The following is a 14,726-nucleotide window of genomic DNA, read 5'->3' as shown; positions in this document are numbered from 1 at the left end:
TGTTAAATCTTACCTAGATATCTCAGCTTGGGAATTTTTTTCTCCATCAACAGTGAAAGGAGATGCTCCAGTCAGTAATTCATACATCAGAACACCTAAACTCCACCAGTCAACTGCCTATAAAACAACAGTAATTTTATTTTATAGAATTATCAACTAAAATATTATGTAAGAAAGAAAAAAATGAACAAAAGAAAGCTATCTATTAGAAAAATGTTTTAACGAAAGGATTGTGTAACCTCCTTCTATGTAAGGAGTATTAACACATGCAAGAAAGACATTTAGAGACCAAATACCCAAGTATCCGCCATACAGAAAACATGTTATTTCTTTTTATCTTTTTTTAAAAAAATTCTTTAATTTTTTGCTTTTAAAATTTTGTTAATTATTTCTTAAACTAGTAACTGTTTCACCTTAATTTTAAAAAATCTAAACTTGAATGAATTTTAAAAATTTTAAGTAGGTAACATCTTTGGGTTTATGATAGGAAACTAAGTATTCAGCTCCAGTAAGCCTTATGATATGCCTAAAATTCAAAGAACAAAAAAAAAAAAAAAAAGAAAAAAAAAGAAAACCCACATCCAAGGGTATGTTATTTTTTTCCTAACTGCCTAAATCAATTTTTCTTACGGAACCTATCACACATAAACCTTAGGATCTTCACTGATGAGACGATCTAAAATAATATAAAATAAAATGTGTTCTAATTTGGAAACCAATTTACAAATGCATTTTCCTGAACTGAAAACATAGCAAATTATATATAATTTTAAAAATCTTTTGTTTGTTTTCTTTGAGATGGGGGTCTCACTATGTTGCCCAGGCTGGTCTCGAGCTCTTGGCTCAAGCAATCTACCCACGTCACCCTCCCAAAGTGCTGTGATTACAGGTGTGAGCTGCCATACCCAGCTTAAAGAATCTTGATGCATTGAAAATTACTTCTTCTTTAATTAGGCAAATCAGAGGTTTAATAACTTGAACACATGAGTGTAACCAATGAGAAATATTAACTAGATGTTAAAATTTCAAACTATCTGCTTCCAATTACCAGGGCCTAAGTTTCAGAGTGGTGACAAAATTTATGAGCCCAGAACTATTAAGAAAATACAAAGTGCTGACATATAAAACCTATCAAGCAGACTACAATCAGGAAAGAATTTACTGAACTCTGTCCCCATGCCAGGCACCAGGATGAGCACTTTGCATATGCTATCTCATTTAATAACTGTCACATTGTTCCAGGTGTGGGAAGAAATATTTATTAACTAGCTATTTTCTGCACCTTAGGTATACAGAAATTCTAGGAGTAATACAAGATTTTCTTATGTAAAACTGGTTCCATTAGGTCTCTGAAGATAATTTTCAAATTAACAGGTATAAATTCCTACCAAACTCCCCAACAGCTTCATTAAATACCAAGAAGCTCAAAGAATACGAAGAAGCAAACTAAACCAGCAATTAAACTCTTCTATTATTTATACAAACAGTTTTACTGCCATTTGAGTCAGAACCCTCAGAATGTTTTGCTGTTGGAGTTAAAACCACATTCTTCAACTGACGAAGATCAATAATCAGATTCTTAGCCCTGGGTCCCAAAACCGACACCATACAAACTTGAAGAACATGCTTTTAAATATATGATTAGTCATCAGGAAGGAGACCAAAGATTCTCCACAGTCAGATATCTGAACTGTATATGTGGGACTCTGAAAGGGAATGAAGGAGAAGGAAAGATGGGGAACAAAAAATAGAATACCTTATTTGGATAAAGCTATTAATAAAACTGAAGTGTTAAAAAAAAAAACTGAACAAATTTTGTACCCTTTAATACAGAAAAAAACCATGACCTAGATTTTATAACGTAATTACTTAGAAAGCTTCTTCTAGAATTCTTCGTTTTGCACATACAAAGGGAAGAGTGGAGGCCAAAAAAAATTGAGCTTAGGAAAATAAACTTAAACTATCTAGAACTCAGGAGTTTTTCTTTTTCCAAGCGTCGTTAAAATGTTATATCTGTTGGAAAAATTATTTTTAAATGATCAATTATGCAATTATGTAGCTCATTTCTCCAGTGTCTCTGGAAAGTTAGAGACAGAAACTGGGAATAAGAAAATATGGGTGATTCCCTTTTCATTGACCTCTCAGTGACCTCTTAAAAAGTAAATAATTAATCAAAGGTGATACACATGACTATATGTTTCTGAATGTTTTTTTTTTTTTTTTTTTTGAGACGGAGTTTCGCTCTTGTTAACCAGGCTGGAGTGCAATGGTGCGATCTCGGCTCACCGCAACCTCCGCCTCCTGGGTTCAGGCAATTCTCCTGCCTCAGCCTCCTGAGTAGCTGGGATTACAGGCACGCGCCACCATGCCCAGCTAATTTTTTGTATTTTTAGTAGAGACGGGGTTTCACCATGTCGACCAGGATGGTCTCGAACTCTCGACCTCGTGATCCACCTGCCTCGGCCTCCCCAAGTGCTGGGATTACAGGCTTGAGCCACCGCGCCCGGCCCTCTGAATGTTTTTCTAGCAGAATTAAAAATGCCAATAAGTGCTGACCAAAATCATTCATCATGACTCAAACAGGAACAATGTGCAGTTTTACATTGAGTGACGCTTTCGTATTGCATTGTGGCTCAGTTGTATCCTAAAAGATCAGGGTCTCATGCAAAAATAAATAAATAATTTTTAAAAAGAATGGAGTCACAGATTGTACTCTGTTTAAGAAACAGGCTCTCTCAACAGAAATAAAATAAAAATTACTTGAATAATTAATTTTGAGGTCTCAACTTTAACAACAGTATTACTTTATAAAACACAATTCTCACCAATAAAATCTTTAAAAAGGGAAATCTAGAATGTCCTAACCTTTGTATTATCATTTTCTTCAAAAATACTAGATATCACAATGTGTTTAGAAATACAAAGCAAAAGAGAAAAAAAAAGGAAGGTAAGATAATCAACACCAGAAAGATGGCTCTGTTGTAGAGATGACCTAAGTTGTTAACTAGGATTCTTATAGTACATTTTATAGGAATATATAAAGAAGCATCAAAAATAGAACATACCTTGTCATGTCCTGAATCTCCCCCTCGGACAATATCTGGTGCCATGTATTCAATAGTTCCACAAAAGGAATATGCTCTTTCAGTCTTGAAGAAACAAACAAAAAAGGGGTTTGATTTCAAGCTAGTATGACAAGTGACAAAAGAAGAAAGTTGATAATACACGTTAGTGGTTGAGATACACTCTAGTGGCAAAGTAGTGATAGAATCTACCTGACAGACCTTCTTTTCATCAGAACAGACCACTGCCTACATAATATGAGTCCTGGGTGTATGAGAAAGACTTCTCATGCATGAAATCCATCCATCCATCCATCCATCCATCCTTTCCATGAATCCCTTCATTTATTCTTGTTCACTTATTGTATGCATGTATATTTGAGTTGTTGACTTATTTAACCATTTTTTTTTTAAAGAATGCAAATAGTACTAGTGAGGCAACATGAACTGTCAAACACATTGGTATAAATGACTTTATCAGTCAAGATTGAGAAAACAGTTGGAAACTTGAAGGGGGAGAGAAGACCAAACTCTAAGAAGTGGAAATAAACCCAAATATTTAAAAAAAGATAAAGTTTTTTCTACCTTACCATCTTGTGTAGGTTTGACAATGCTTATGATATGTTTAATGATGGTGCACAAAACTGTCTTGGAAAAAAAAAAAGATTATTTCTTAAAGGTAGATATTTCTTTTTTATAGAATTTAAGAAATTCTAAAGGGCTAATATATTGTGCCTGAAAGTTAACCTAAAAAATTATTTTTTAAATGACCGATTATGCAATCACATAGCTCATTTCTTTATTGTCTCAACTTAGAGGAAGCTCAAAACCACTCCGAGTTAAGTGCTTAAAAGATATTTCTTCTATCTTTTCCATGTAATTTTTGGCCTCTCTTATAATTCATTTTAGCTTATCTGGTGCTTTGGGAAGTAGCTGATAGAATATACATTAATATTTATTTATTTATTTATTTATTTATTTATTTATTTTATTTTTTTTTTTTGAGACTGAGTTTCTCTCTCGTTACCCAGGCTGGAGTGCAATGGCGCGATCTCGGCTCACCGCAACCTCCGCCTCCTGGGTTCAGGCAATTCTCCTGCCTCAGCCTCCCGAGTAGCTGGGATTACAGGCACGCGCCACCATGCCCAGCTAATTTTTTGTATTTTTGGTAGAGACGGGGTTTCACCATGTTGACCAGGATGGTCTCAATCTCTCGACCTCGTGATCCACCCGTCTCGGCCTCCCAAAGTGCTGGGATTACAGGCTTGAGCCACCGCGCCCGGCCTAATATTTATTTTATAGAAATTCCAGAAGATAGAAAAATTAAAGCTTAAGTGTTGAGAAGTTCCAATCACTGAGAATAGTAGTAAACAAAGACAAACATTCCTTAATTCTCTCAATTATTTTAAAACCTTGCCATCTTATCCAGTTCCAAATCTATATTTGCTTCCTCCTGTGTTATTCCCTCTGGGTTCTAACTTTCAGGTCTCTGCCTAAACTTCCTAAGAGTTTATCTTCTATTTGTAAAAATATCACCAATTGTAACTTTTGAATTTGTAATTATCTGCCTACGAAGATGTATGTTATCTAGAGTGTATACCAAACATCTTAAAATAATTCTACCACGAAGACAAACTGATGAGATTTGACAGGGGAAGGATGCACCCCAGAACATATTCCAGACCAGGCGTGGTGGCTCACGCCTGTAATCCCAGCACTTTGGGAGGCTGAGGTGGGTGAATCATGAAGTCAGGAGTTTGAGACCAGCCTGACCAACACAGTGAAACTCTGTCTCGACTAAAAATACAAAAATTAGCCAGGCATGGTGGCACAGGCCTGTAATCCCAGCTACTCAGGAGGCTGAGGCAGGAGAATCACTTGAACCTGGGAGTTGGAATTTACAGTAAGCAGAGATCATGCCACTGCCCTCCAGCCTGGGTAACAGAGCAAGACTCCAACTCAAAAACAAACAAACAAACAAACAAACAACAACAACAAAAAAAAACATATTCCAGAGTCTCTGACAGGGGCAGGAAAGACTTCAAGGTAATAATTTTACTGTAATTATGGTTTATTATTTGTTCAAAATACAGTAATTTTCTCAAGTAACAATTTTCTCAAGGAGACAACCTATTCAACATTTATGACCATACTATTTTATAAGCAACATTAGTTGTCACAGAGTTTAAAAACTGTGAATGAAAATTTACTTGATTATGAACAAAAACAGCAGGAGTGGGATGTGTACAACATACTAGCAGATAATATGAAATACTCATGTGTCTTAAGTGATTAGCCAATCAAGGAGGCTTCGTTGCTCCTTAGAGAAAAGGATCAGATAACACTGGACAAAAAACTAGTTTTCTTCTATGGAAGAATCCCAACAGCAACTCAAAGGCCGAACTCAAGTACTTCTCATTGAAGACTCAGATGAAATCATTCCTAGCTTTCATCTGCCAATGTTTTGTCCTAATCATATCTGCTTGGGACAGATAAATGCCGGTGCAAAATTACCAATGAAAACAGTTTTTTTTTTTCCCCATCCCATATTTGGAAAGACTGTTAATGTTGGCAAATCTCCACACACAAATCTAGAAATGTTTGATTTTTTTTTTTTAATTACATATTTCATTGGTAATCGCCAAAGACCATGCTCACAAGAAAGAAAGGGGAACTCCTGGGTTCCAGCTAGGAAGTAGGTACAGAAAACCAGAGAGGTAGGCATATGACCTAATGCTGTGGCTGCGCAAAGGGAGGAAATGTGAGTTGTTACAGATCTCAGCAATGCAGAAACTTGAGTTTTTATACCCTAGGAAGATAAAAGATGAGGTTCTCAGCTCAAATGAGATGAGCTAGAATTACCACTCCTGTATAACCTTGAAACCAGAGAAAGCTAAATCTCAGTGAAAGCAAACTATAGAAAAATAAATTTACCTGCTGGCACTCATTTGTTTCCATCTAGGCCCTAGCTTAACAAAGTTCTTCCTGTGATCTCAAATGCCTCGGCTTATGCTTCTTAGATTTGAGATCGGAATTAACTCTTCCGAATCGTATGGAGAAGTAGGAAAATCTGGAAATCTGGCAAAACATGATGACACCCTAGGACAAATAATAGAACCAGAGACGTTCTCACAACTTAGACTGCCCAGAATTCCTGTGAAGCCCTGATGTCTTGATATTACCAAGTGAGTGAAGTAGACTTCACAGACACAACAAACAGAAGGATTACTTGAAACAATAGAAAAACAATCTGTAAATCACCGGTATGCTGTTTGTAAAAGATAAAAGACATAAAAGAAGACAGCCTGGGCAAGATGGAAAAACCCTATCTCTAAAAACATTAAAAATAAAAAATTAAGGCATGGTGGCTCATGCCTGTAGTCCCAGCTACTTGGGAAACTGAGGCAAGAGGATCATTCATCTGAGCACAGAAGGTCAAGGGTGCAGTGAGCCATGATCACCACTGCACGCCAGCCCGGGTGACAGAATGAGATCCTGTCTAAAAAAAAAAAAGAAAGAAAGAAGAAAAACATCTGTTTTTTTGTTTTTTTTTTAAAGCATAGAAGAGATAAGATGTGAAAAAGAATCAAATAGAGCTGTGCAAATACAGAAATAAGGCAATAAAAAAGGCAAATTAAACATATTAGACACAGCTAAAGAAAGAAAGTACATTAGAGGATACTTTTGCAATATTCTGGATAATTTTCTCAAGACTTAGTAAAATTGCTGGGCATGGTGGCTCAAATCTGTAATCCCAGCATTCTGGGAGGCCAAGGTGGGCGGATCACTTGAGATCAGGAGTTGGAGAACAGCCTGGCCAACATCGTTCAAACCTTGTCTCTACCAAAAATGCATGGTGGTGTATGCCTGCAGTCCTAGCTACTTGGGAGGCTGAGACAGGAGGACTGCTTAAACCTGGGAGGTGGAGGTTGCAGTGAGCAGAGATAGCACAACTGCATTCCAGCCTGGGCCACAGAGTGAGACCCTGTCTCAAAAAAAAAAAAAAAAAAAAAGACTTAGTAAATTTGAGAAAATTAACCAGAATGTTCCAAAAGTCCTAAGCAGATTAAATAAAAATATATTCACAAGTGGCCACATTCTGTGTGTGTGTGTGTGTGTGTGTGTGTGTGTCTCAAAGGCCCATTCCTAGATCTATTCATATGCAGCAGCTAAATTATTAGTTAATATGCAGGGCAAAATAAAGCATTTTAAGACAAAGACAGAATTTATTAATCATTGATCCTTGCTAAAAAGAAACTAAAGTATGTATTTCAGAAAGAAGCTGAACTTGGAAGAAAAAAATTCAGATGCAAGAAGCAAGAATAAGCAGAGAAAATATATGTGTAAGTAAATGTAAACAAGCACTGAATTTATAAAACTGTACAGTAATGATTGTGGAAATTTACCAGGTAGGACTAAAATACTAAATAATATGAAAATTAGATGAATAACTGAAGTTGAAGCATTCCAATGTTCTTGTACTGGTCATAATCACCTGAGAGATAATGGATAATTTCAGACTATTCACAAGTTTAAAATCAGGGTAATATTATAGAAATGCCTTGTGTATAAAAATAAATAAATAAAATCAGGGTAATAACCACTAAAAGAATAGAAATAGAATATACATGACTTCTAGACCATTAGGTGGACATGAAATAAAAAGATCTTAATCATTTATATAGAAGACAGAAAAAAGGAAAAAAGAAGCAAAGAGGAACACAAAGCAAGATAAGATAAATAAATAAAAATACATCAGTAAGCATAAAATACAGGTATCATAACTCACCAGTTAAAAGACAGAAACTCCTGATCAAAAAATAAAATCCAGTTATAGGTTATTTACAAAAGGCACACCTAAAACATAACGACAAAGAAAGATTGAAAGAAAAGACATGAAAAAAGTTGTATCGGACAGCACTAACCAACAGAAAGGTGAAGTATCTTTATTAATAGGAGGAGAAATGAACTTTAAAGCCAAATAATTATTAAAACTACCTACATTACAAAATAATAAAAGGAACATTTATTTCACTAGGAAATAACTCTATTCCAAGTTTGAATATCCTTTAAAATTTTTGAAAAGCCTTAAAATATGTAAAATAAAAATGGAGAGATCTTCAAGAAGAAATGAACAAATCCACAATCATCACAGATATTTTAAATTATGTTTCTTACAACTGACAGATCAAGAAGGAAAACATTAGTAAATATATTCAAGATATGAATGATATTCATGAAAATACACAAAACCCTGTATCCATCATCAATTAGAGAATACCCACACAGGCTTTCAGACATAAAATTCTAAGCAAAATATTAGCAAATAAAATCTGGCAATGTTCAAAAATATATATATCATGGGAAGTAATGTTTGTTCCAGGAATTGAAAGACTGTCTAACACTGAAAAAGAAAAAAAATAATCTATTCATATAATTCACACCACTATGTGGTTAAAGAGAAAAACCGTAAGAATTTCCTTATAACAATAAACTCTTAGATACTAAAAATATAATTTACCTACCAAAAACCTAGAGCAAATACCATACTAAATGACTAAAACACATGTTCTTTACTATAAAAAAAAATACATACATATAAATATAAAACTTGGTAGACAAAGCAATAAAACCAAGCCAAACCCAGACAAAATAACCATGCCCAAACACACAGAAACTAAAAGGTATGAGAAATGAAAAGAAACAAAGACATTATTACTTACAAATAGTGGTTCTGATTTTTTTCTTTTTAATGTAATCATCTATACAAAAATCCAAGTCAATCTATAAATTTGAACACCTAACAAGAATTCAATGTTTTATGCATAAGGTCAACAACATTCCTATGCACTGACAAGAAAAACATAAATATTCTAGTTTTTAAAGATAATTCTTACAATTGAAACAAAAAGTATAAATAGAAATGTCTAATAATATACATTATAAAATATAATATAAAATATACAGTACAAAATATTATAGATAATAGTACAAAATATTTTTGAAGGACATACAAAACAACTAAATATATGGGAAGATATAAACATTCACTGAGGCAAATTCATTGATTGGAAGGGTCAATATCCAAAAATTGCAGTTCTCTCCAAATTAATTTATATTATATTCAATTCTAGAATTAATGTGGAGGAGCAGAAAATGCCAGGAACAGAGAAGACAGTGAAGAGGAAGGAGGAAGGTCAGGAGAAAGGAGAGGGAGGTAGGGCGAGGGTGAAGAGGAAAAAGACCTCACCTTTCCAGAATCAAGACTTACTATAAAGTGATAGGCTTTTTTTTCTTTTTTGAGATAAAGTCTCGCTCTGTTGTCCAGGCTGGAGTACAGTGGCGTGATCACAGCTCACTGCAACCTTGAATTCCTGGGTTCAAGTGAACCTTCTGCCTCATCCTCCCGAGTAGCTGGAACTAAAGGCGTACACCAACACACTCAGCTAATTTTTTAATGTTTTGTAGAGATGAAGTCTTCCTATATTGCCCAGGCTCATCTCAAACTCCTGGCCTCAAGCGATTTTCCCACTGCAGCCTCCCGAAGTGCTGAGATTACAGGTGTAAGCTACCATGCCCGGACAGTCAGATGCTTTAAGATATTTTGGTTCTGATGCAGGGCAAGGCAAACAGACAAATGGAATTGAATGAAGAGCCTAAAAACAGACTCATAAACATGCATGGGAACGTAGTTATATGACAGAAGTTGCATTTCAGTTAAAGAAAAGACTGACTAGTCAACAAATACTTTAAAGGTAATTGGGTTATCTGCATTAAAAATATAAAATATTTCCACTTGGTTTTATACCCTAAATTTAAGACCTAAAATTGTGAAACTCCTAGAAGAAAACATATGGGAAAACCTTCAGGACATTAAATTTGCCAATGATTTTAGATATGACACCAAAAGCACAGGCAATAAAAGCAAAAATAGACATATGGGACTATATCCAACTTAAAAAATTCTGCAAATCAAAAGAAACAAACAGAATGAAAAGGCAACCTGCAGAATGGGAGAAAATATTTGCAAATCATATATCTGATAAGGAGCTAATATCTAGAATGTATAAACAACTCCTAAAAACAACAAAACCCACAACTAACCTGATTTTAAAATGAGCAAAGGACTTTAAGAGTCATTTCTCCGAAGATAAATGCAAATGGTTAACAGCATATGAAAAGTGCTCAACATCACTAATGATTAAAGAAAAGCAAATCAAAATTACCGTGAGATTTCGCCTTACACTCATTAGGATAGACCCTATAAAAACAAGAACACAGCCGGGCGAGGTGGCTCGCACCTGTAATCCCAACACTTTGGGAGGCAGAGGCAGGTCGATCATAAGGTCAGGAGATCAAGACCATCCTGGTTAACACAGTGAAACCCTGTCTCTGCTAAAAATACAAAAAATTAGCTGGGTGTGGTGGCACGTGCCTGTAGTCCCAGCTACTCGGGAGGCTGAGGCAGGAGAATCGCTTGAACCTGGGAGGTGGAGGTTGCAGTGAGTCAACATTGTGCCACTGCAGTTCAGCCTGGATGCCAGAGCAAGCCTCTATCTCAAAAAAAAAACAAAAAACAAAAAAACCCACCAGGCTGAGAGTGGTGGCTCATGCCTGTAACCCCAGCACTTTGGGAGGCCAAGGTGGGTGGATCACGAGGTCAGGAGTTTGAGACCAGTCTGACCAACATGGTGAACCTCTGTCTCTACTAAAAATATAAAAATTAGCCAGGTGTGATGGTGCACGCCTGTAATCCTGGCTACTCAGGAGGCTAAGGCAGGAGAATCTCTTGAATCTGGGAGGTGAAGGTTGCAGTGAGCCAAGATCGTGTCACTGTACGTCAGCCTGGGTGATGAAGTGAGACACTGTCTCAAAAAACAAGAAAATAAAACAGAAAAAAATAAAAAAAACCCCAAAACCACCAAAATAACAAGTGTTGGCAAAGATATGGAGACTCTGGAACACTTTAGCACTGTTGGTAAGAACGCAAAATGGTACCGCTGCTGTGGAAAATAGTATGAATATTCCTCGAAAAATTTTGAAAATTAAAAGTAGAATAAATATATGGTCTAGCAATTTCCCTTGTGGTTATATATCCCAAAGAATTGAAGGCAGACTCTTGAAGAAATATGTGCACAACCACAGTCACTGCATTATTCACAACAGCCAAGAAGTGGGAACAACCCAAATGTCCATCAACAGATGAATGAACAAACAAAGTGTGCCATATAAATACCATGGAATATTATTCACCCTTATTAAAGAAAGAAATCCTATCCCATGCTACAGCATGGATGAACCTTGAGAACACTACGCTAAGTGAAATAGTCACAAAAATAAAATACAGGATAACCCTATTGACATGGCATACCATAAGTAGTCAAACTCAGAAATATAAAGTAGAATAGTGGTTGCCAGGGGTTAGGGGAAAGAGGAAAAGGAAAGTTGTGTTCAGTGGGTATAGTTTCAATTTTGCAAGATGAAAAAAGGCTAGAGATCTGTTATACAACAAAAAGAATATTATTAAAGCTACTGAACCATATATTTATAAACAGTTAAGACGGTAATTTTTGTTTTGTGGGTTTTTTTTTAACTAAAATTTAAAAACTTTTATTCAAAAAACATAAGCCTTAAAAGAAAAGAGTAGTGCATTGGATCTTATTAAAATGTCAAATGGCAAAAAATACCATGAAACAAAATTGAAAACAAGTAAAAATGTTAGAAAAGAAATTTACAAAACATATAGTTATAGAGGGTAGGTATCTATAACACTTAAGTAACTGTAACAAATCAATAACATCAGGGGGGAAAATGCAACACTGTGACCGAAAACATAGAAACAACCTAAATGTACTTCAGTAGGATAGAGGATAAATATACTGGATACTAATATAAAGGATTATTATACAATAGTTAAATGAAACATCCCATTTATCAACTTGGATAAATTTCAAGAATAGGTCAAATAAAAAATAATTCGCACTAGAATATGTCATATATGTACACTCAAAAAACAAAAGATAATAGTATATATTGTTTATGGACATTCACACACAAAGTAAGAGTACTAAAACACAATTAAATTCAATCCACCACATACTCTTTACCTGCACCAGTGCAGCTACATGTTGTTGGAGAAAACCGTATAGTCAGGTTGACCAATTTCTTTCATTCATTCATTTTTAGACAGGGTCTCATTCTGTTCATCCAGGTTGGAGTGCAGTGGCATGATCTTGGCTCACTGCATCCTCTGGCTCCCGGATTCAAGTGATCCTCCCAGCTCAGCCTCCCCAAATAGGAATATAGGCAGGTGCCACCATGCTCGGCTAATTTTTTATTTTTATTTTTATAGGAACGAGGTCTCACTGTGTTGCCCAGACCGGTCTCAAACTCCTGGGCTCAAGCGATTACAGGCATGAGCCACCGTGCCCAGCCAATTTCACTTTAAATTCATGATCAGGAATCTCATGTGGGTCTTTAATGGTACCCAGCAAACACATTCATTTCTTTTATCCATTCACTCCCCCACATCGTTAGTTGGTTTTCTTCCTCACACTCAGTGAGAAAACAGATCTTCTATAAGCTGCCAGTACATGACATTTTACCTCTACTCACATGTGTGCCTATTGACTCAACTTCCCACAAATGGAACTAATATAGTGCTTTACACTTTAAAAAGTATTTTCACAAGCATCAATTCATTGTGTCAGTATGACAATTCTATAAAGTAGATAAGCTAAATATTATTTTACAGATGACAAAATTAAGACTCAGAAAGGTTAATGACTAAGTAACTTGCCTAATGTCCCAAAGCTAGGAAACAGAGAATGATCCCCCTAATTAAAATGCCTCTTATATGTTCAAAGAATTAATAAATAACATTATCTGAATTGAGCAAGGTTAGATTTTTCTACTTCTAGAAAAAGAAAAATAGTCATAAATCTATAGGCTTTTCCCTTTAAGAACAGATACTCTGTACTGTTCAGTCAACACATTACTTTTCTTGACTGAATCTTATAGTTGTATTTATCTACCTGGGGATTCATGTTAATGATCTGTTCTGAAAATTTTCAAATGTTCACTATCAAATCATAAAAACAGAATGCATATACTATATTTAATCATAAACATGAATGTGTCCTTTTTGACATTATTTGCTTATATAAGAACAGACACAATTTTGAAGCTATTATCACTTTACCCACACTTTTTAAAAATTGTCTTTAAATCTTCAATGTGAAAATTAAATATACAGTAACTACCAGATTCTCTGACTGGAAGAACTCAACAAATGTTTGTAAAACTATACTACCAAAAAATTCTATGGATGATATATATTAGCCTGCAAATTAGAAATGTTTTATTATTTTCAGAGTCTCAAGAGATTGAATTTTGTGGTTGAGAGCAGAACAGTAAAAATAGCAAATTTTCATTATCATAATATATTTTTAAAGTTTCTAAAATAAATTTACTTTAACCTGTATGCATAGGCTGCAAACCATTATCTAGAAACAATTATAAGGTCTTGGCATGGTAGCTGATGCCTACAATCCTGGTACTTTGGGAGAGTAAGGCAGGCAGATTATTTGAGCTTAGTTCAAGACAAAACTGGGCAACATGCTGAAACCCCCATCTCTACAAAAATACAAAAATTAGCTGGGCATAGTGGCCGTGTGCCTGGAGTCCCAGCTACTTGGGAGTCTGAGGTGGGAGGAGGGCTTGAGCCCAGGAGGCAGAGGTTATAGTGAGCCAAGATCTTGCCACCTTGAGCAACAGACCAAGACCCTGTCTTAAAAATAAAATAATAATAATAGTATGAACATTTTTATATGAATATTTGACAAATATCTCTAGAATATAGACTCAGGAGGATAAGGAATGTGTTATGTTCACCATTATATCTCTAGGGTCTAGTGCAATACCTGGCAATGGTAAATACTCCAAGATTTTTGATTACTAAATTAATATATATACAGAGATAAGTATAATTTCATGAGCAGAAACATCAAACATACATAAAAAGTAAATTTCTGAAGACTAAAAATATTTCCCAGACCAAATGAGGCCATAATTTATAATGTAAAATTGTGATATACTGACAGAGAAGCAGATTTGAGTGGGAGATTACTTCCGTTTTGAAAATGTTTATTTTGAGGAGCCTGTGAGAGAGTCAAGTGGAGATACAACATTCACATATTGAGTCTTGAGCCCAGAAGAGAAGGTTGGGAAATGAACAGCATATAAGTAAGGCATAAAAAGAGAAGAGTACCTAGGATTGAGCTGAGGGGAACCCACGGATCAAAGAGGAAGAGCCTACAAAAGGCAGTAAGAGAGAGAAGGAAAGTCAGGAGGGTGTTGTGTCACAGAGCCAAGGTAAGAGGTGATTTCCAGTTCCACACTACCAGGAAGTCAAGCAAGGTGACTAAAAAGAACTAATATGCAGGTCAATGGCAACACTGGCAAGAACAGCCTCAGTAGATGGAAGGGGGGAGGGTACAAGCAGAATTGGAATTGATAAGGGAATAAGTGATAATATGAGTAAGAAGAGACAAATATTGACAAAGGAGAATAATGAGACAATAGCTAGGCAGGAATATGGTATTCTGAGTTTTTTTTTTCTTTTTATTTATCAGTCCATTCATCTCCCTATTTTTAAAACTGTAA

The 14,726-nt window shown here is 35.4% G+C and overlaps 1 protein-coding gene across 2 annotated transcripts in view; it reads right to left on the bottom strand.

Annotated features, from left to right (window-relative positions):
- Positions 1 to 14,726, bottom strand: part of RPS6KA5 (ribosomal protein S6 kinase A5) — a 192,020-nt gene that overhangs the window by 58,295 nt on the left and 118,999 nt on the right. For both annotated transcript variants that reach the window (XM_074393472.1, XM_003939861.4), the window contains exons 6-7: positions 3,066 to 3,149; positions 14 to 117 (exon numbers count right to left, since the gene is read on the bottom strand). In XM_074393472.1, the coding sequence (XP_074249573.1) occupies positions 14 to 117; positions 3,066 to 3,149 (188 nt within the window). The remainder of the gene's footprint in view (positions 1 to 13; positions 118 to 3,065; positions 3,150 to 14,726) is intronic.

Source organism: Saimiri boliviensis, chromosome 2 (genome assembly GCF_048565385.1).
Source record: "Saimiri boliviensis isolate mSaiBol1 chromosome 2, mSaiBol1.pri, whole genome shotgun sequence".
Classification (NCBI taxonomy): Eukaryota; Metazoa; Chordata; class Mammalia; order Primates; family Cebidae; genus Saimiri; species Saimiri boliviensis.
This window is presented reverse-complemented; position numbering and strand designations above follow the sequence as displayed.